Source organism: Carcharodon carcharias, chromosome 13 (assembly GCF_017639515.1).
Source record: "Carcharodon carcharias isolate sCarCar2 chromosome 13, sCarCar2.pri, whole genome shotgun sequence".
In the NCBI taxonomy this organism is placed as follows: Eukaryota; Metazoa; Chordata; class Chondrichthyes; order Lamniformes; family Lamnidae; genus Carcharodon; species Carcharodon carcharias.
Genome location: NC_054479.1, coordinates 94,227,633 through 94,251,465, shown reverse-complemented (window position 1 = coordinate 94,251,465; position 23,833 = coordinate 94,227,633). Strand labels below are relative to the sequence as shown.

The following is a 23,833-nucleotide window of genomic DNA, read 5'->3' as shown; positions in this document are numbered from 1 at the left end:
TGAGTTCAAAAATTTCAGATCATAAGCACCGTCATTATTTTTTTCCGACAACATATGCTGTTAATGATTCTGCTATTGCCATTTACATCTCTTCTAAACCTATCTTTTGTTTCTTTGCTGCTGCTATTGCCATCTCCTTTTGCATTGCGCCATTATGTCTTTTATCATTCAGTCCTTCCTGCCTCCCACCCGATCATAGACCTTACCTTATCTTCATTACCTCCCCTCCCCACTTTCCCTGCCTTTGTACATGCTTAAAATCCCGCCCCATCTCTAACTTTTTTCCAATTCTGATGAAAGGTCATTGACCTGGGATGTTAACTTACTTTATCTCTCCACAGATGCTGCCTGACCCACTGAGCATTTCCAACATCTTACGCTTTTTATTTCAGATTTCCAGTAATTTGTTTTTGTAAAAAGATGAAGTACAGCTTTTCCCAGGAAACAACATTTTCCTCCAGATATTATGCACTTGTCATTTATAATTTGACTTTTTTCCCAAATGCAATACTCAGGCCCCAGATTATCATATCACACGAAATGAATATTTTTGATTTTCAAGTAGAAATCTTAAAGTTTAATGCCAACAAAAGTAACTTTGCTCAAGAGCTTCTCCCAGCAGTGGTTATTGTTCTATTTCAAGGGATTAATTAAATTTTTTTAAAAAAAGGATCTTGTGGTCTTTTCATCCTGGAGATAAAACACTTGTATATTTTTGGGATAATTGGAGCAATAAAATAAGCAAGTTCCAGTACTACCAGAATAATTTGAACATCACTAGGAAATGCATTTAGTTCCAGTTAGTACTCAAATTTTCAAAAACACTATGGTTCTTTTCCTCAAACCAACAGTAATGTAATGTTTTATTGCACAACAACAAAAAAGTGCCATTTATATGAATGATATCAAGACTAAGTTTCAAAGGTGTCGTGGTAAAGGGTTTCGAGATTTCATGAGGCTTGTGCAGTTCATAACAATAGTGGTACAACAGATTGCAACTCTGTCTTTTCGAGGTTATATTTATAATTAGCTACTGTTAAGTCTTGTCAAATTCGATATTTCTGGCATCTTTTTGCTTGTTGCAGTTGTCAGCATAATGTTCTTGACATGTGGGCTGTGTTTAATGTCCATTTGATGTTGACGACAGGATATTAAGGTTTTTTTTATATATATTCTTTCATGGGATGTGGCTGTCACTGGCAAGGCCAGCATTTACTGCCCATCCCTATTGCCCTTGAGAAAGTGGTGCTGAGCCACCTTCTTGAAACAGTGCAGTCCATGTGGTATAGGTGCTGTCACGATTCACTGGGGATAGTGCGTTGTAATTTCAAGCCCCGCTGTTCCCCGAGCTGCAACAAATGTGAAAACTTTGACCAAACCACCACATTGCCCCAATTCTACCTAACTGTTTAAGTTAGGTTAACAGAATATAAGCACCAGGTTTGTAAACTTAATAAGTAAATAACTGTTTATTGAACAAACTGGCAAAAGAAAGAAATATGAACTGCTAATTTCTAACTCTATAACTTAAACTCTACCCCTTGTTAAATCTCTATGCACACACAAAGAAGACATATCTGACACACACAAACATGAATTTTAAGGGTGATATAAAACAGTTGAATGCACCAATTCCAGAGTACAGGATTCAGTGAGTAGATTTTGATCAATGGCTTCAAAATTCCTTTCAGTTCTTGTTGATGACATGAGGTGGTTTTCCAGCAATTTCAGCATTTCGTTCACTGGTTGAGCACTTGCCTTTCAATGTCTCTAACGGTGATTTTCCCCTTCGATTCTTGACAAGAGTTTTTAGAGAGGAAGCATGTTATAGAGATATGAGGAGAAAAAGCTATTATTGTGGAATTACTAGAATATTACAGTAGGAGCAGGAGGTTTTTGTTTTTTTCCCTTTCGGGCTGCACTGTCCCCACACAAAAATCTGGCCACCTGGTCAGGAACCAATTAAAACATTGTTACCAGGCAACTCCCTTGGTCCAGGACTCTTTCCTGGCACCACCCTGTCTTTCATGGCACACCCTGTTCCAGGACTGCAACATTGTATATATCTTTCATCCTGTTCCAGTGGACATGTCTTCAAACCGCAGCCATTATAATTTTATTTTCTGTTGGACTGTGGATTAAAAGGATATGTTCTTTACAACAGTCCAACAGAAATAAAAATATATTTTCCTTACAGTATACCTATAGTGCTGTTGGGAAAGGAGTTCCAAGATTTTGACTCAGCAAAAGTAAAGGAACGGCGATATAGTCCCAAACCAGAATGGAATGTGGCTTGGAGGAGAACTTGTAGGCGGTGGTGTTCCCATGTATCTGCTGCTCTTGTTCTTCTAGGTGACAGAGGTCACGGGTTTGGATGGTGCTGTCAAAAGAGACTTGACAAGTTGCTGCAGTGCATCTTGTAGATGGTACATACTGCTGCCACTGTGCATCGGTGGTGGAGGGAGTAAATGTTGATGGTAATGGATGAGGTGCTGATCAAATGGGTTGCTTTGTCCTGCTTTATTTTATTGCATGGTAGTTGATAGAAATTAGCAAGCTCATTAATTCTGTGTACGCAAGTTTGATATGTTTTGAAATATGTGTATGACTTTTAACAATGTGTAATAAGGCAATAATCTAATTTAAGGAGTTCACAGAAAAACATGCACTATGAGAGCAATGATCAAATGATTTCGAAATTGTTATCTGAAATTAACTAAAGTCTTGAAATCTCTGTTAGCATTAACATTTTAACTTTGTGGTTTTTTTTCAGTTAGCTTTCTTACAGGTTGCAATGTAGGCAATACAGTCTTGATGCATTCCAAGGTTAATGCCCCATAAGAACTAAAACTTTGATTTAAATGATGAGCAGCTGATCAGTTTGTAATACGTTCACCTTATGCAGGCAGAACTTGTCCACTCAGCACTCACCCCTTCAGAAGAAGTACTTGTAGTGAAACTGTTGTCACTTTTACCAGTAGCGTTGTGTGATTGTATTTATTTATAACATAATATGATGGAAGTTACTATTGCAAGTCCACATCTTCTGAAGAGGGTTTAATAGATCAGTAATTGTTCATAATACATGAAATAAAAGCTCAAATTTAAGAGAATTAAGGGCGACAGACTGCAATAATACATGCTTTCCTGTCACTTTAGCTTTTGAAACCACAACACCACACTGTCAGCTTGGCTCACGGGCAGCCCTCAATTCTTGAGTTAAAAAGTCCTCTAGCCCCATTCCAAAATTTGAGCACATCATCGAGACAGACATTTCAGTGCCTTATATAGGAACATAGAACTTAGAAGCATGAGTAGGCCATTCAGCCCTTCGAACTTGCTTTGTCACTCGAAAAGATCGTGGCTGATCTGGTTGTGGTCTCAGCTCATTTTCCTGTCTACCTCCCATAACCCTTGATCCACTTGTTTATCAAAAACCTAACTAAGCCTTGAATAAATCCATTGACCCAGTATCCACTGGTCTCTAGGGAAGAGAATTCGACAGGTTAACAAGCCCCTGAGAAAGAAAAATTCTCCTCGTCACCATCTCTTATTTTTAAACTGTGACCCCTAGTTCTAGTCTCCCCCACAAGAGGAAACATCCTCCTGGTATCCACCCTATCAAGTCTCCTCAGGATATTACATGTTTCAATAAGATCAGCTCTCATTCTTCTAAGCTCCAATGGGTAAAGGCCCAACCTGTTCAACCTTTCTTCATAAGATAAGCACTTCATCTCAGAAATGATGTGGTCTCACCGAGGCCCTGTACAGCTGCAGTAAAACTTTCCGACTTGTATATTCCATTTCCCCACGCAATAAATGCCAACAATCCATTTGCCTTCCTAGTCACTTGCTGCACTTGCATACTAGCATTTTGTAATTCCCTTGTTGAAGGTTGAGACATTAAACCGAGGATCCTCTGGTATTCTTGGATAAAATGAAGGTTTTCTTGCTGTCTTGGCCAACATTTATCCCTCAAGCACCATCACCAAAGTGGCCTGGATGGTCATATGAAAAAAACATACAAACAAATTAATTAGGAGCAGAAGTAGGCCCTTCAGCCCCTCAAGCTTGCCCCGCCATTGAATAAGATCATGGCTGACCTGATTTGAACCTCAACTCCACACACCTGCCTACCCCGATAACCTTTCACCCCCTTGTTCATCAAGAATCTATCTAGTTCTGCCTTAAAAATTTTCAAAGACTCTGCTTCCACCACATTTTGAGGGAGAGAGTTCCAAAGACGCACGACTCTCTGAGAGAAAATAATTCTCATCTCTGTCTCAATTGGGCGACCCCTTATTTTTAGACAGTGACCTTATTTCTAGATTCTCCCATTAGGGGAAACATCTTCTCCACTTCCACCCTGTCAAGACCCCTCAGGATCTTATATGTTTCAATCAAGTCACCTCTTACTCTTATAAACTCCAATGGATACAAGTCTAGCCTGTCCAAACTTCCCTCATAAGACCACCTGCCCATTCCAGGTATTGGTCATTAATCTTCTGTGGATCTTGCTGTGCACAAATAGGCTGCTGATTGCATAACTTCAAGAGAAATTAATTGACCTTGAAGCTTTTTGGAATATCACGGTGTTGTGAAAGGTGCTATATAATTGTGTGTCCAATATTAAATGCCCATTAAATGAGTTTTACTTGAGCCCACACCTGATGAATGATGACAGAATTCACAGCATAAAATGATTATTGGTGATGGATTATGTTTGAGCAAACCAACCATTGGCATTGTCCAATCTGCATTGCTATGAGAAGACAGCAAAAGTAACTTTTTTGAGATAAAAGCAAAAAACTGCGGATGCTGGAAATCCAAAACAAAAACAAAAATACCTGGAAAAACTCAGCAGGGCTGGTAGCATCTGTGGAGAGGAATACAGTTAACGTTTCGAGTCCGTATGACTCTTCAACAGAACTAAGTAAAAATAGAAAAGAGCTGAAATATAAGCTGCTTTAAGGGGCGGGGGTGTGGGTGCGGTGGTAGAGCTGGATAGAGGGCCAGTGATAGATGGAGATAGCCAAAGATGTCACAAACAAAAGGACAAAAAGGTGTTGAAGGTGGTGATATTATCTAAGGAATATGCTAATTAAGGGTAGAAAGCAGGATAAGCAAGGTACAGATAGCCCTTGTGGGAGTGGGGTGGGATAAAAGAATCGAAATGGGCTAAGAGGGAGAGATAAAACAATGGATGGAAATACATTTAAAAGTAATGGAAATAGCTGGGAAAAGAAAAATCTATATAAATTATTGGAAAGAAAAGGGGGAATCGGAAAGGGGGTGGGGATGGAGGAGAGAGTTCATGATCTAAAATTGTTGAACTCAATATTCTGTCCGGTAGGCTGTAAAGTGCCTCGTCGGAAGATGAGGTGCTGTTCCTCCAGTTTGCGTTGAGCTTCACCTGAACAATGCAGCAAGCCAAGGATGGACATGTGGGCGTGAGAGCAGGGTGGAGTGCGGAAATGGCAAGCAACAGGGAGGTCTGGGTAATGCTTGTGGACAGACCAAAGGTGTTCTGCAAAGCGGTCACCCAGTCTGCGTTTGGTATCTCCAATGTAGAGGAAACCACATTGGGAGCAATGAATGCAGAAGACTAAATTGAAGGAAGTGCAAGTGAAATGCTTTTTCGCTTGAAAGGAGTGTTTGGGCCCTTGGATGGTGAGGAGAGGAGAAGAAAAGGGGCAGGTGTTGTACCTTCTGCGGTTGCATGGGAAGGTGCCGTGGTAGGGGGTTGAAGTGTAGGAGGTGATGGAGGAGTGGACCAGGGTGTCCCGGAGGGAACGATCCCTAAGGAATGCCGCCGGGAGGCTGAAGGGAAGATGTGTTTGGTGGTGGCATCATGCTGGAGTTGCTGGAGATGGTGGAGGATGATCCTTTGAATGCAGAGGCTGGTGGGGTGATAAGTGAGGACAAGGGGGACCCTATCATGTTTCTGGGAGGGAGAGGAAGGTGTGAGGGCGGATATGTGGGAGATGGGCCGGACACAGTTGAGGGCCCTGTCAACCACTGTGGGTGGAAAACCTCGGTTAAGGAAGAAGGAAGACATGTCAGAGGAACTGTTTTTGAAAGTGGCATTATCAGAACAGATGTGATGGAGGCGAAAGAACTGAGAGAACGGGATGGAGTCCTTACAGGAAGCAGAGTGTGAGGAGCAGCACCTCATCTTCCGACTAGGCACTTTACAGCCTTCCGGACTGAATATTGAGTTCAACAACTTTAGATCATGAACTTTCTTCTCCATCCCCACCCACTTTCCGATCCCCCTCCTTTTTTTCCAATAATTTATATAGATTTTTCTTTTCCCACCTTTTTCCATTATTTTTACATGTATTTCCATCCATTGTTTTATCTCTACCTTTTAGCCCATTTCGATTCCTTCACCCCACCCCGCTAGGGCTATCTGTACCTTGCTTGTCCTGCTTTCTACCCTTAATTAGCACATTCCTTAGCTAATATCACCACCTTCAACACTCCTTTGTCCTTTTGTCTATGACATCTTTTGGTTATCTCCACCTTTCACTGGCCCTCTATCCAGCTCTACCCTCCCCCCTCCTTAAACCAGCTTATATTTCACCTCTTTTCTATTTTACTTAGTTCTGTTGAAGAGTCATACAGACTCGAAACGTTAACTGTATTCCTCTCCGCAAATGCTGCCAGGCATGCTGAGTTTTTCCAGGTATTTTTATTTTAGTTTTTAACTTTTTTTGAGACAAGGTGACGATGCAGTTCTCATGGGCAGGATTTTCCTCCCGTCGAGGGCAAAGTTGAATTGCAGGCGCGCATAGATGCACCTCCAATCGGCGCCCCCAATCGGGGGGATGGCGCCATTTTACATGGGTGGGCCAATTAAGACCCACCCAGCGCAACGTCTGCACGGAAGCGCTATGCGCTCCCTGTGCGGGGAGGGGGATTCCCTAAACCCGAGAGTGCACTCTTGCGCGTATACGCATGAAAGAGCGCACTCATCTCCCTGAGACTAAGTGCTGCCTCAGGGAGATCAGCTGTTCTGTCACAAATTTTAAAATTAAAGAAAAAAAATTCCTGACGTCTCCTCGTGTGACACTGTCGCATGAGTTGGGACATGTCCATAATTTTTAAAAAAGCTTTAATAAAGCTTTTAAAAACCTACATGAAACCTCATCCCACCTGTCCATTAATTAGCTAAATGACTCTGTCAATGGCCTCAATTGGTCATTGACAGGTCAGCTGGTGCACAGCTGATTTTGCTGCACCCCCGCCTACCAGAAAGTTTAAGTGGGGCGTGGTGACGTCGGGAGTTCCACCCGACATCACCGCGCGTCGGCGAGCGGGCCCTGTCCCCCGCTCGCTGATGGGAAAATCTGCCGCATTTTTGTTTAAAGAGAATCAATTCTTGTGATGGCCCTGGGGGTATGAAAAGGTGCAATATAAATTCTTTCTAACTGCACTCGATTACTTTTTAAACTAATATAGATACACAAGATAGCTAGACTAAGCACTAGGATACCTGTCTAGACTAAGCACTAGGATACCTGTGTGTTAGTTTTATTGATAAAGTAGAGCACAGAGTGCTTCATAAACTGTGTGCTAAAGTTGGGAATTTGATGTAATTGGGACTCATGGATGGGGAGGGAGATGCTGCTTTCTATATTTTTTTGTTCACCTCCAGTAACTGGTGAATGTTGTTGTCTCCAAACTAGGAGATTGTAACTTGCTTTTAGTTTAATAAGTAATGAGGATAAACAGACATGACAAGGCAGGTAGTGTGCTGTGACTGCAAAATGTGGAAAGCATTGCGATCCCGGCAACCACATCTGGGGTAAGTGTATGCAGCTTGGGTGTTTTTTGCTCAGAGTTGCTGAGCTGGAGCCCGAGCTGCAGACATTGGGTAGCATCAGGGAGGGGGAGAGTTCCCTGGACAAACCATTCCAGGAGGCAGTCATACCCCTTAGGATAAGTAGACTTTAGAGTTGGTTGATGGTCAGGGACAGGATGGCATGGCTGCGAGTCAGGCCGTTATGGGGATCCAGGATTTAGTGATGGAAAAGCCTCGACCCATGACTTTGACCAACAGGTACGAGGTACTTGCTACCTGTTGTGGATGAGAACTCAGATGGATGAGCAAACTGACCATACTATCTTGGTGCAGGAAGCCATTCAAGTGGGGGGCAGTGGAAAGGAATGTGGTAGTGACTGTCAAGGCCAAGGTTAAAGACATCTCCTTACAGCTGGGGTTGCACTTGCAGTGGGAAGGGGAGAATCCACATAAGAACTAATGACATAGGTGAAAAGAAAAATTATGTTCTGTTGAAAGAGTTTGAGGAGTTAAGGTCAAAAATAAAACACCTAATCATAAAGGTAGTAATTTCTGGATTGTTACCCAAACCAGTTGGAGTAAAGTCAGGTAGATTAAGGAATTAAATCTGTGGCTCAAAGTACGGTGTGGGAAGAAAGGTTTTCAATTCATGGGACATTGGCATCAGCACTGGGTAAAGAGGGAACTGTTCCATTGGGATGGGCTCAACATAAACTAGGTTGGGATCAGTGTCCTGACAAAGCATCTAACTAGGGCTATGTTTAGGAATTTGAACTAAAAGCGTGGGGGAGGGTGGGCAGGGGTCAGGTAAGTAGAGATTTAAAAATATAAGAGAGAAGCCGAGGCAATAGAGTAGTGTAGCAACTGGGACAAAGCGAAGCAGAGTGAGATAGGATGGCGCAGAGCGTTTAACGGTAATGATATGGTCCATGCAAAGAATAGCGTTACAAAAATTATGCTTGTAAGATTGTCATGTTTTGGGATTGTCTCTTTAATTTAGGGTAAGATGGAGGAATGAAGGGGATCCTGTGACCTGTTCAAAATCCTGCCTGACAACAAACTTGATTGGCTAGGTTGTTAAAAGGTTAAAAGGGGGCCCAGATTGTTTTAATGGGAGGAAGGTGCAAGATGCTCATACCTGTAAACAATGGCTAGAGCAGCTGTGTTGACAGTGGATGGACTTTTAGTCTCCATGTCCCATTGGGAGGTGTTAGGAATGTCAGATTTTATATACTTTAAGCTGCCTATTTAATTCCAAGATAGGAGGAGTTTGGGGTCTAGAGGATAGCTAATTAGCATTTCTACCTGGATACAAGGATCATGTGAATCATGTTGCCATGGAGATGGGGTTTGAGGGGGGAATAGTGTATAAGAAGCCATTGTAGGTTGGGCTGCAGGTTTCCCTAAGGTATTACTGAACCTCACAAACAAAAGGTCAGCCTGTAAGAATCTGAGGGAGTGATGGAGCAGAGAGATAGAGGCTGCCATTCCCTATTATTCACCACACAGAATGCAGGTGGGAGCTTGCACTCGGATTGAAGATACCAAGCTTGTGAGGACTTAAATAAGGGTAGAAGCTTTTCTAGTTTTGGCTACAGGGAAGAATCTCCAGGGTAATTCTCACCATGCAAGTCATTTTGGGGATTAGAAGTTATCTAGCTGGAAAAGAAAAACAAGAAGCAAGCTATCAGGAGCTAAGAATAACTTTGGAGAACAAAGTGGAATAAAGTATAACCATGGATGGGGACTTTCAGTCATTTTAGAAGTTAAATGGGGGATTTTCTTCTATAGTTTAGAGTGAAACTAGCCTACTGAGTCGGGTTTAGATAGTGTTGCTCTTATTTTGTTTATTAGAGTAAACGGGGATGCTACTGGGATCTTCCCAGTGGGCGGATAGGCCCACCACTGAGGGTCAAACCTGGCAGTTGCTTGGCGGCTGGTTGCCAGTAACTGACCTGGGGACCCTTTAGGCCTCCTGTTTTAACCCTCCCTCACCAGAGCAACAGCCATCAGTGGGCCGCAGCTCTTGCCGCCGGCACAAATGGCCTTGCAGCTGTGGTCATAGGCTTTCTTTATTTATACCTAACTTCTTCAGAGGGTGCCCCTCAAGATGGAAAGGTGCATTTTGGTTCCCCCCGCCAACAATGATCTGCAGCCTCAGGGATATGCCTAGCTTCCTTAATTGGATGTTAGATTGGGACCCTCTTAATTGGCCATCTCTATGAAGATTACCCAGGTGGGCACCCTGACAGGCAGAATGGGGTTAGGACCCGGAAATGATTCTGACCCTTACTCAGAGCCTATTGGCAGAAGACTCCACCCTCGGATTCCCCTCCTAGCCTGTGTCCTAGGTAATAAACCCTGACAATTGAGAACCATGAGCTGTGATTCCATCCGCATATCCTTTCCATTGCAAACACTGCCTATTTCCACCTTTGGATCATTTCTCACTTCCTCCCTTAACTCAGTCTATCTGCTGCAGGAACTGTCATCCTTTCATCGAAATAGAATGCTCTCCTGGTCATCCTCCCATCCCCTATCCTTCATATACTGCAGCTCATTGAAAACTCTGCTACTTGATTCTTATGCTGCACCAAGTTCTGCTCTCCACCACTCTAATCTTCAGTGCCTTGGTGTCCTCATCTTCCAACTGCAAATGAAAAAATGTTGGCCTTTAATTTCTTCCATGGTCTTCCCTGGCCCCTCTGTGTTTCGCTATAACTTTCTTCAGTCCTATAATAACCCTTCATCCTCAAACTCTCCATTCCTCCCATCCATCCACCATTGTAGGTTGTGCCTCCAGTTGACACTTCCTAGAATCCTCTACTACTCCCTCCTCTTCAAACCCACCTCTTTGATCAAGTTTTTGATCATTATCCCTTATCTCTCCTTTCCTCCTGCTTCTGTGCATGATTATGGATGAAAGTACTTTATAAAAGCAAGTTAACGTTTATTGCTAATATAAGCAAGCTTTTTAAGGAACCGACTCCATTTGATGCAAAACGTTTTTCTAAAACCCTGTGTATTTGCCCAAGTGCAGAGTTTACACGAGTGACTTTTTCTTCTAAACCTGGCAATCACTTGAAGCATCTTTCAGTAGGTGACAGGCTGGATGTGATGGCATGTCAGTCACAGAGGAGCTAGATGTTATTTGGACCACTCCTCCAAACTATCCTTCAGGAATTTTGATGGATCTCTGAATGGCTGTATCCTGCAGCTGTGAAGCTGGAATTTGCTACTTTCTATCCAGTGCATGCCAAGTGTGGACAGGCAAATTGCTTCAAATAATACCATATTGCCATCTTGGTCTCCAATTAGACATTGCCAATTGTCAGCAGATATTGGAGCATGCCACCCCCCTGCATGCTTTGGGCATGTAGCCAGCGTGGTGATATGCCAGCACATGTCCCCATACTCAACATATCCGGGAGGAGCTCTGGAATCTCAGACACTGAAAATGTGGCTGATTTGTTTTAGCTCCTTTTTAATGAACTCGCTGGCTAGTATGGTGCAATCTGTCAATTTGGAAAGATCCAGCAAAGGGCTCTAATTCCACCTGACAGTCGACAGCATGGTTCATGGAGGAAATCTCCCAATCCTTGTCCTGAGGTCCTTGGGTGTGCATCTTTTGCCAATTGTATCATCGTAGTCAACTTTACCTTCTATCTTTTTCAAGGATGGCTTCTTCTGTGACCAGCCCCAAAAACCTGAACATAGAATGATTGTCTCTGGAGAAATAAAGGCAGGGTGTTTAATAATTGACTCCAATTGACAAATGTTTTTGCAATGCAGCTGTTCCAGGTGTTAACTCCGTGGCAGCTCACCACCACCTTCTCAAGGACAATTAGGGATGGGCAATAAATGCTAGCGATGCCAACAACCCATGAAAGAATAATAAAAAAAAGAAAAGTTGGTTATGGTTATTCAACATTCTCAATTTGATAAACAAATTAATTATGTCCTGTTGACCAGCTTGTGATGATAAACAATTTTCTATGGTGTTGCTTACACTTAAGTTGGAAAATTGTCACGTTCTCTCTAACTAATTTGTGCGCTCTCATGAATTCTCTTTTTCCTTCCACTCTTGCCATCTTGTACGCTCCCTCTCCAGCCATCGAGAACAGCTGAGAAGCACCTGGAGAATTAAAAGAGTTCACTTGGTTCACTTGATTTTGTTCAACTTGCCAGGATGCCAAATGTATTCTTGCAGTTGAACACACGGTCAACCAAACAAGGCACAAAAATGTCACCACTGAGGTGATGATACTGAGTTTTACCTTCACATTTTCTGGAAAGCATATACCTGTAAATGTCACCATCATTTGTACAGCTCCCCTCTCTCTAAACTCTTCATCAATTGTTCTCTTGGGCTTGCGCTAGTTACTTGTGATTTTGTGGTTTGTTGCATCTTTTTATTTGTGATCTTTTCCCCATGACATGACGTTTCCCATTTTGCAGAGCTGAAATTGGGAGAGACAGATTTGCCTTTGTGTTGTATGAAGTAATAAATGATTAGAGGATGATTTTCGAGTACACTTGGGGTCCGCCCTTTATACTACTTTATGCTCTTGTGAATTCCTGTTGTCTGATTGCATTAGGTTCAAACCCATGTAATCTCCCTGATGAATCATTGCATATAATCAATACATTTATTAATTTCATGTCACAAATATCTTTTTGCCCTAATATGCACTTTGGATCTGTGACTATTTCAGTAATGCAGTAAAGCTAGCGTTATCATTTTACTCAGACTAGATTATTGATCTTGTAGTTTAAACTTAAGTCCGCAGAAATTTGTATAAAGTACTTATTGGCTCAAAGTGTGTTTCTGCAAAATAATAAATCTGCAGTATTTCTGGCTTGGCTTTAAATAGCTTCTTTTAAAAAAAAAGTAAGTTCTGGACTTCCAAATGACAGGACACATTATGTCTGCTGTCACAGTATATAGTGTGGGATTCTCCCCTAGGCCTGGCCTGCCTGCAACTGACACCAGTCTGCAGTAATTAATCTCCGCAGTGATGAAAGCAGTAGGTCTTGGGAAGCTCCTGCTCGTGGAAGCATATGCCGGAGCCAGCTGCTGCCACTGTTTGGAGAGGACCTGCACAGTGGAGCTCTTCGCATTTGACAGACTCCCACAGTGACAGTCGTGCATCATTGGCATATTAGGCCCAGAGGAGATGGAATTTGCCTTATGCTGCCCTTTATTACCAGAAAATATCCATCAGACAGTAACAAAATGCACTAATTATATGAGAAGCAAATCGTGGACCAGTTATTGTTAAGCAGACCTGTATGTCAAGATTGTTATGTTTTCATTACACTGTTCCTCCTGGAATGCCTACAACAGGGATTGTTTGGTCTATTCGAATGTGTACTAATTAGATTCCCATTGCGTACATGCTGAAGAGAGCAGATTGTCAGTAATTGTTCGGTAACTCCCAAATAGTTTGAGTATTTTCCAGGACGATATTGTAGATTGAGTCGTGAATAATTTACATGGTGAATATCCTGGTCATGTTGAAAAATTTTCACAGTACCCCGTTTGCATTAAGGCACTGCTTGTTGGTCAGCTTGGTTTGGCTGGTAAAGTGTCCAGCACCAAGTTTACTCCAAGACTTGGGCATATGACCTGGGTGCACACTAATGCAGTATTTTGGGGGTGAGAGGGTTGCATTGTCAGGAGTGACATCACTCAGAGGAAATGTTAAGCTGAGGTTCCAACTACCTGTTTGAGCTGCCACTATTTGGAAAAGAGCAGAGCGTTCTCTTGGTATTGCAACCAACACTTACATCTCAATTCAAATCACCATGATATCACATTGGCCGTTCCTCAATGTCAGTAAATCCAAGTTAATGCTAAAATACAAACCCTCCAAAGCTATTTTTTTTAGTTACCTTGTGAATTCACTGAGAAAAATGTGGAAGTCCCAAGCCCATGTTCAATCCTGCTCCTCTTCTTTCTGTTGACATAATTGGCGAAAAAAATTGCAAGCCTTTTGGTGCATTTTCTGTCTAAACTCTTTCCGATAATAGTTTCAAATGATGCTTAGTGTTTTTGATTCCATTATATGAAAGATGCTCCACCAAACATTTCACAAAGGAGGCATAGATTGTACAGATAGATCACCAAATTTGGGTGTAGGAGGTTTAACATTGCTGGCCATCAATACCATGAGACCTCATCATTAAAATCTCTTCTCCAGCAGATCAAATAGTTTCCTACCTATAATATTCCATTCAGTTCTTGTGAAAGGTACCGCTAGCTCAACTCCAGCTTTTCACAGGGTCTTATTCTCATCAGGAACCCAAGACATCGCCTTCAAAAATTGATTACTTTTGTCCTGCAGCCTTCCTGTCTTGTTCAGTGCAAACTTCTTATCGCAAGATATTCCATTATTGGATGGAGGCCAATCCATCTTATCGCTTCAGTGTTGGCCACCCTGTCCTCTGTGTTCATCACAAAACAGCCTCCTGTGCAATGCATTCTGGAGTTGTCCAGGTCTTTATCTTTGTACCGTGCATTGTCATCGTAGACTGTGTACCTCTTCTTCAAGGTCATTTTGATGGACTTTCAAAAGTAGTTCCAGCTGGATCAGGGTATCTTACCTCCTCCTCACCTCACCCTTTGGGCATACATGTTCCTAGAGATGAACATTTGCATCTCATCCTACACTTTTTGTTATCTTGCCAAACTATAGGTGTTTGTGGCAGAAATAGACTCTTTGGTCTGTGATCTATCACATTTCTTTATCTCTGGGGCTAAGATTGATAATCCTAAAAATACATTAGCTTAGAGACTCCACACCACATTGACTTGTAGAACCCAGCGAGGCATCCTGCTATATTTCCAAAAGTGGAATTCTTGTTGTGCACAAAATGCAACCAAAAACCTGCAATCATTGGACATTTGAAAGTAAAATAGAAAATGCAGGAAATGCTCAGCGGATTGGTCAGCCTTTGTGGAAAGAACAGGTAAGCTCCCATTCCAGGAGTAGACCCTTTGTGGGCATGTAACCGGAGCGGAAACTTGAACCTTGACACACGAGAGAAACAAATCTAGGAAGGGAGATGAAAGGCCTCAGATGGTGAGGGATGAGTGAAAATTTGAGCCATAGTTTCTTCAGGCCCCCTCCTAACAGTCCCTAACCTTCCCTCCCCATGCTGTGGAGGTTTCATGTGATGATATGCATTTTTTTTTCAGGTTACACAAGCGCTTAAAATGCTGGTTACTTGTGAAATAGTTATTTTTGCATTCAATCATTAACAGATGATGACCACAAATTAGATATTCCCCAGTAATAGTGTGTCATTGTGTTCCATTTTAATTAGAAACATGAGCATTGATGAATAACCTGTTGGTATCAGAATGTCATATCTTAAAACATGAGTGCATTTGTCATATTTGCCTCTTATTGCTGCCATTTAACTTTGCTGCTGTGTTTCCTCTGGTAATATGTTTAAAACAATTATTACTTTCTGGGCAGTTTAAGTTTGGAAATATTTCTGCCTGCAAGCCTTTATCACACACTCCATGAATGGTGTTATAAAAGCTAAGGATGAGGCTGAATGAGGCCTAGGAGTCTCAATATCCAAGAAACAGAGCAGCAATTAGCAAAACCAATGTCATGTTAAACTATGTAGCTGAGTAATACAAGCCAGAGGAAGTTCTGATCAGACTGTACTGTATTCTGGTCAGACCACACAGTAAGGCATCCAGTTCACATTGTCAAGTCACGGGGGAGATACATAAGCACTGAGAACAGTGCAAAGCAGAATCACTAGCTTGAGCTTGTGTTGAAGATCTGAGTTAAGAGGAAAGACTGGAGAGACTTGGGCTTTTCAGCCTGGATAGGAAACATCTGAGAAGTGGTTTTACCAGAGGCATAGAAGACAGTTAAAGGGATGAAAAATAGTCTTGTCTCACATACCATATAAGCTAAAATAGTTAAGGCAAGGGGAAATAGATTCAAACTAGTGAAGGGTGGAATGAGAGCTGATACAGGAAAAATACTACACATCTCATGTACTGTGTTCTCTAAATGGTGCAGTTATCAATGTATTGGAATTCAACAGAGTACTGGAGGCAAAAACCCTTTAGCCTTTTATCTCTTTATGAAACAATTGGATGCTCCAGAAGAGGAAGTTTAGGATATTATTGGGTGTATGAAATATCATGGGAAGACGGACCTTCATCTGTGGCTACCGAGCCATCAGTAATACCTGTTGGAATTTTTCAATATCCAGCACTTTGTATTTTAAGAGAGTAACCTGTAGTGAGCTACACTGTTGCATGTGAATCCTGGAGTGTAATTGACTGTACACATTGTCGAGGAAAGGACCTGTGATTAACACCTTACATGTTAAATTCTTCGATTTTCCACTTTAAAACTGCAGAAATTCAACAGTTGAGAAAAAAAATCTTAACATTTTGATAATGAAATGTCTAAATGCAAGGGGAAATGCATCAGGATGCCTGCTTTCTGTCCCTCCCCAATATAAACCCCTCTCGTTCCTTCTTCTCCCACCTTCCCTTCTGGGGATAATAGGGATGGGTGGAATCATACTTGGCTGTGATGCCCCTACAGCTGCCTGACCACAGCCCAGGCTCTCCAGTGAAGATTGGCTACTCATATCAAAGGGCTACTTGCACTTGTGCCAGCATCAGTGGAGATATTTGGGTAAGGAGAGAGAACTCAGTAATGCTGAATTTCTATCATTGTTTTTGGATGGATGTTCTGGTTGCAGCTGGTGCTCCCCTGCTGTGAGCTCATTTCTTTTTGACCTAGAGCAAAAGCAGTTTCCCATTGACATTGCAGACACAGTATTGGTGTTAATGAGAGCCACCTTTGAATCTCTTTACCTGTCCTGCCAGCAAGCTGGTTGGTGGTGCGGATGCAAGTGAAATAAAGGGGCAGAAAGAATTCTAAATGTCAATTTTAAACTTGCTTTCCCAGAAGCAGCAAAGCATATTGCAGCATAATTGGGAGCGTTTCAACAGGTTTGAAGCAGCCTAAAAGACACGGGATGACAGAAAAACTCGGGAGATGCCACATCATTCCCCCCAGCCTTTCTGTGCCTCTCCTTTTGGGGGGGAGAAAAAATTCAAACATCTACCTAAAATCCTTGAGAGGAAATATTAGTTTAAAGGGTCAGGAAAAGTAAACTAGAAGCGGAGGTTTATTCGTAAAAATGCTGATCCTAATTGTGTAGATAACGGGCAGTGAAAAAGGAAAAATCTTGGGGTGGCAGCAACATTTTAATGCATTTTCTCAGTTTGAAATAGGCACTTGTCTCTGTTCATCCTTCAGACTTTTCTCTTTCAAACTATTCTTCAGACTCATTTTTGAGTCCCAGCTTTTTGGCAGGTGGACGTGGGTTGTAGGGGGAGCCTTCAGTCCTGCCTCCCTCCACGTCCCCCCCACAACCCCCAACCACCTCCCCCAACAAATCACGGGACCACAGGCATGCTAAATTATGCTCCCACAACGAAATCGGCAGCTTCCCTTCTGCCATCCACTCTATGGCTGATTCGTTTACTTCTAATTCCTCTCCTGTTTATCATTCTCTTCAACAACTGCTTTACAAGTGAAAATGTGCAATTTGTTCTCTGGTGAATGCCTGCATGTTTTTTTTTTGCCAACAAGTTATTTACATTTCTTTTGTAGGTAAAAGTAAGAGAGTGTTAAAACAAATCAAATTTTATTTCAGATACAAACATTTGTTACTAGATTTAGCTGAAAACACCAGCCCCGACAGCCCTGAATTTCAGCAGCTGACAAGTAAGACTCACTTTTCCTTCCCTGTATTTTAAAATCATTACAATGAAATGTCATTCAAAATGCATTTTTCAGTAAATCTGATGGTATAGCTTTTATAAATATCCGATTTATCAGAAGATACGCTTAAGATTATCCATCGACCATTACAGGAAAAGTTTGTGTGTGTGTATAATATATATGTAATATATGTAATATTTTTGAATTAAGTGGTAACAAACACTCTAAAGCTCAGAGTGAATGCATCTGCAGGAAAATCATGGCCTGTGCCTGCAATTTCCCAGCTTCTGCTGCTCCCTGTCAAGGGTGCTTGAACACAGAATTGCAATTTCAACCTCCGGACAAGCATTGGGGAAAGTCTAAGTCGAGGAAGCAATGCAGTAACATTTTATTACTTGCATAGCAGTGATAATTGAACCCCCCTCCCCACTTAGCAAATGCAATTCTTATAAAGATAGAGTAAATGGTGTCTGTTTCTTTCCTCCTAATACAAATTTACTTTTTAAAAATGCTTGCGCTGATTTTTCTGAACATCAGACGCAGTAAAAGCAGTTTCCGAAGTTTCTCAGCACATTCAAGACCAGACTCGGAGGCATGAAAATTACCTGCAGATGCTGAGAGTACAGAAATTGCTGAAAGGACGAAGGAGCAAGGTGTTAGCTCCAGGTTAGTTCTTGTGATCAATAATTCCTTTTTATTTTTCTTGGGAAATGATCTTGAATATTGCAGAAACGTGGGAGAAGGTGATCCAAAGTGACTAGAATGATTACAGGAACCTTAACAAAGTGGTCTAATGCAAAATAGTCGCAAGCTTCAATGAATTGATTTAACTTTATTCACCAGCAAGCCGACAAATTCTGAAGGCTTTCGGCCTAGATTATTGAAGGCACAGTTTTGTCTTTTTTTCCAGACTTCCTCCTTTTGTTTATCTCTTCAGCGATGCCCACATGTGAAAAAGCACAAAGAGCCCAGTCATGAAAGCGGAGGCCTGTCAACCTCCCTGAGGACCAATTAATGGTGCTCCAAATCTTGTGGGCAGGCAGATAAAAAGGCTAGAGAGAGAGTGAGAGAAAGATGAATACCCGGCATGCAGAAGGCAGTTTTTATTAGATGTTTGGTAGGCACTTCATAAGTATTCTTAGCCAACTTTTCTGGGATTTTTCAATTTTAATCTTCTCATTTGATTTAATATTAAGAGATGACTTTTTTTCCCTCTCATCGCTCCTCCCGCAATTGAAAAATGTTAGGCAAAGGCAAGTATTTTCTAGCAATGCGATATGCTTTTAATTTTTGTGGGTTTTACTTTTTGTTTAAGATATCACTGCTGGGAAGTTCTAAGACTTTGCAGTGCAACCTTTTGCTCTGTCCTTGCCCCCTGCAAACCCACAGCCCTTTGAACAGCTGCTGAGTTTCACTTTGAAAGCGCAAGTTGAAAGTGTTTGACATGGGAAGGGTAGCATGAAAGTCTTGCTCTTTGAACTTTCTCTTTTCAAAGTCATGCTTAAAGTACCAGGGCAATAATGGACAGGTTCACAACTCATTGAGTATGAAATGAATCATTGATAATGAACATCTGTGTTTTCATTGCAATTTAGACCCCAAAGTATTTTTAAGCCTTTTTTAAAAGGGAATTTTGACTAAAACCTTGCAGTTGTAAATGTTAATTTCTTAGTTATGTGAAATAGTTATTAAAGGCCACTGTTAGGTTCAGAAATATTCATAATTCACAGCACTTTTTGCGATTTTGTTTTGGTTTTCATTGCATTTTGCTGGCTTCATTCAAAATGGGTCTTTGTGTGTTACAGATAGGACGGGGGTTAATTTAAACAGCACTAATTTCTCCTCCCACCCATAAACAGGCGTTTTGATTTGTTTTCATCTTTATAAGCGGTGGCGTATTTACCAACCCCTTGGTTTTTGTGTGACCCAATTTTTTATTAATAACCCCACAGCAAACTTGAGATAGCATGAGCTCAAAGGATTAGTATATTTGCATACACTCAAAATGCGAAAGCAGGGTTGCAACATTGCCTCCACACGCAGACAGTAAAGTGAGGGATAGAGAAAAGAAGGTTTTACAATACAGAGACCACAGAGAAACTCGATAATGGTTCACATGAGTGCCAGAGTCCAGAATCAAAGTCCAAAGGAGGGCAGCGGGCTAAAAACTGATGTTGTGGTGTTGACTTTGCATGATGAAATAGGCATGCAGAGATGAATTAGTCTTGAAGGCAATGGCACAGAACTTCCAACAAAAGCTGTGTAGATGGGGGCCAGGTATTCCACCTGGGCAGAGTTCCTTGTCTGTGAGGCTACTAGTTAGATGGTAAACAGCAGACTGAGCTATGCAGCTCAGCAAGGCGATATTACTTGTTCCACAAGCCAGAGGCCCATACCACATGACTCCCACCTCTCCACCATCTTTACCAAAGGATGTGTATCCATCGACTGGATTCCAAAGACTGTTAAATGTCTCAACCACGAGATGGCTGCGGGACCTTTGTATTAGCAGACAATTCATCTCCTTCTAGCCTGGGTTATTAAACGCAGATGTTTTTTTTTGTTGTTTTATTCAGTGCACAGGATGTGGGCATCACTGGCTAGGTCAACAGTTATTGCCCATCCCTAATTACCCTTGAGAATGTGGTGGTGAGCTGTCTTCATGAACTGCTGGTGTAGATACACCCACAGTGCTGTTAGGGAGGGAGTTCCAGGATTTTGACCCACTGACAGTGAAGGAATGGTGATATATTTCCAAGTCAGGATGGTGAGTGGCTTGGAGGGGAACTTCTAGGTGGTGGTGTTCCCATGTGTCAGATGCCTTTCTTCTAGATGGTAGCGGTCGTGGGTTTGTAAGATGCTGTCTAAGGAACCTTGGTGAGTTTCTGCAGTGCATTCTATAGATGGTACACGCTACTGCCACTGTTTGTTGGTGGTGGAGGGAGGGAATTTTTCTGGATGAGGTGTCAATCAAGCAGGCTGCTTTGTCCTGGATGGTGTCAAGCTTCTTGAGTGCTGTGGGAGTGAGGATGTCTCATCAAAGATGTATTTTTGCTGCTTCACAAGAGAAATTCTAAGCTGCAATTGGGTGGATAACGGTTAAGAATATTCAAAAGTAAGATAAAGCAAACTGGTGAGATGAATTGTGTTGATTGGTAAGAATTTTCCCTTTGATTTTTTATCTATGAGCAGACTTTCTTTTACAAGAAAGGTCCGTTGTGGAACTCCTGCACTCTCCAGTGAAGCTACAGAGGTAAACCTCAAAGCCCTTTATACTTAGTGCAAAGTTTGTTTTTAACAACTTTCCTCTTGTGTTATCACAGGAAGGAAATACATTCGTGAGGGCTGGCTGGCGATTGTGCCATCTAAGGGCGAGGAATTGAAGCACAAAATGTTCTTTTTGTTTTCTGATATCCTCCTGATGACCAAACCTTGCCACCCGCTCCACCCCGTGCATTCTGACAAGTTTGCCTGGCAGAAGGCCTACCCTTTGATCGAGGGCACTATAGAGAAAGTCTTTGGACACACCAAGAGTCAGGGAGGGCTTATTAGTGTAAGTCTTTGTTTTAAAGTAACCACCCCCTTTCTACTTTTTTCATAAGATACATAAAGTCTACCTCTTTTGATGACTTTGTAAACCGTTTAATAATTATTTTTCTTTGACTTTATCACCAATCGTTTTACAGAAATCTTAGCAATGAGTACGATTGCTTCTTCAAAATATGGCACAAAGCAAACTAACGTGATTATATTAAACAAGATGTGGGTTAATGTTCCATTACAAGATGACTGTCGAGTGCTTCAAAGTGTGAAGCTCAATAAAACCTGGGTATTAATTAACTAATAATTCTGAATGTATATATCAAAGGCAATTTCCTTTTCAGCCATTTCATTCATAAAGTAATTACCAGATAATTTTAATAGATAAAATCAGAAGTGTGGATTGCATGATTGGATTGCATAACTTTATTGATTTTAAAAATGTATATGTTGGGAGGCAAAAGCGCAGAATTTCAGTTTTTCACCTGCAGGGAAGCTTAAATGTTTGGAGCTAGTTATGTGTTCAAGTCTGTCTCTGCCATTTCTGTCAACCACTTTATTTAAGTAGTTGGCTTTCTCTAATAACTCTGCTGGCATTTCATCATCCTATTATCCTGTGAAGCAAAATTCATATAGGGTGATAGTGCAATGATATCAATGTTCTTTTTTTCTCTCATGAAGGCAGATTATCAATCTGGAAGCTACCTGTAAGCATTGAAAATTGCAGTCAGCACTGTGAGCCACTCGCATCTTAGCTTGAAGAATTAAAGAGAAATTAAATTTGACAGCAGTAAATTCAGACGCACAATCTATGCTCCAATTTATATGCAAAATGAAATGCCTCATGAAAATATCTTCCAGTTTCACACGCAGATTTGAAGAAGAATTCAGTACTCTCTGCAATCTGTAATGTGCTGGCGCTTTCATTTTCGATTGCAGCTTGCAGACGGCTTTTGATGTATAAATAATCAACCTGAATTATGCCCAGTACAAATGCTGGTGCACTGCTGTTTGTGTGTTACAATGTAATTTCTGCCCCAGAGAGTCAAATTTCCTTGACAAATTCTTAATTACTGTGTTTCCACAGACGCTGAATCTATTTGTGCATAAATCTTAAGTATTCCCAGAAGGCAAGGAACTAATATTATCAACAGTTTCACTTGGCCTGTTCAGTGAACTTCATAATTAGATAATACATTTGATGACAGCACATTTGAAATCTTTATTCATTTTGAATTCCGCATTGCGAATGTATTTTACACCAAAATATCTTTTTTTTAAGCTGACCGGCTCCTTATGGTCATTCAGATATTGTTGTACTTTAATGAAAAGTGTCACCAAGAAATCCAGGCATTTGTCAGTCTAAAGTAAATGATCCTGTAGTGTTTGTTGACTTCTTATAAGGTGCAAAGTTGCTGTTTTATTTTTATAATGAAGAAATGTTGTCTTTAGACAGATTGGTGATTTTATTTGATGGGACTAATCTTTGCTGCACATTTAAAATGTCAATGATGGTTATTGATGATAACGTGCTATTGCATCCTTAAATGGTTTTGAATATTTCATGATGAAGGATCCACAGAAAGAATAAATTGAAGGACTTTGCGTTATTGACGATCATAATTTCTTTGGGTTCTGTGTAAAAGTTCAAAAGGCTGCTTTTAAATGGCAGAAGTGCTAGAAATGAAATCTAATCAGCCCTTTTTTAAATCTGTCTTTTAGTTAACCTTTCCTGAGGAGAAGCTCCTCATGATGTCGAATGACCAGGAGGACATCAACGACTGGTACCGATGCCTGTCTGTTGCCATTGGGTAGGTAGATTTGGCAAGCTGGCTGTCCTTGCTGCTGCCATTGACCTTGAGGAGAACTCCCGACAAAAGGTCGGAATGGATTCATTGATCAGCCAGACCGAGCGTATGACAGTCTTTCCCTTAATTGAATCCCAAAAGGGGCCAGACGTGGGTTATTATTACAGAAGTCAGCCGATAGTGCTCATTAAAAGCTCCACAGACTGTGTGGTTTACTAATTAGTTTATTATACAGACACATTGACGATGGGGAAATGTTGTCATTTTGCCCTTTATCGCACAAGGGATGCTGTTAAAAGTTTAATCAGCTGGCACTGACCAGCTTCGTGGTGGATGCACACTGGTCATTACTGAGGTCACCCCTGCTGTATCTGTGCCGGCAGGGTCACAGTTTGAACCCTGAGTAGATTCTGTTTCAGACGGTAAGTCTGCATAACCCTTCCACCTGAAAGAGGCCTGCTATAAAATGCACACTACAGGGTGTAAAGCAGCAGATTGGCTACAAGAGTGAGAGCATCTTGTTAAAAGTTTCCCTTTACTTGCCTTGTTAAAGATGGTATTGTCAGAACATCTGTTAGCCACAGTTAGCAAGATCTTGGAAGTTTTGCTTAAAGGCCCAGAACAGTTATGGTTAATTAATGTTTTATTTAATGCTACCTTGCTCAGCGACAGAAATATTTTTAACCTTTGGAGTGCCAAATTAGTTCCCCTTTTGTTCAGCAATGTATAATTTACCATGTACAGTATTAAATTATTTAATTTGGAAGCAGTGTCATTAGTGTCTTCAATAGCTTCTTGCTACTGACTATATCATTCAAATTATTGCTTCACACACAAAAGGCAAGTAATGTGATCCTTTTAATTAGACCGACATGAAATAAACTTTTTTTTCCTTTAATCTT

General features: G+C 41.3%; 1 protein-coding gene across 2 annotated transcripts in view; it reads left to right on the top strand.

Moving 5' to 3' along the window:
• The window catches only part of arhgef39 (Rho guanine nucleotide exchange factor (GEF) 39), an 83,410-nt gene that overhangs the window by 43,057 nt on the left and 16,520 nt on the right, over window positions 1-23,833 (top strand). For both annotated transcript variants that reach the window (XM_041202051.1, XM_041202052.1), the window contains exons 7-10: window positions 17,516-17,586; window positions 18,121-18,249; window positions 20,907-21,136; window positions 22,846-22,934. In XM_041202051.1, the coding sequence (XP_041057985.1) occupies window positions 17,516-17,586; window positions 18,121-18,249; window positions 20,907-21,136; window positions 22,846-22,934 (519 nt within the window). The remainder of the gene's footprint in view (window positions 1-17,515; window positions 17,587-18,120; window positions 18,250-20,906; window positions 21,137-22,845; window positions 22,935-23,833) is intronic.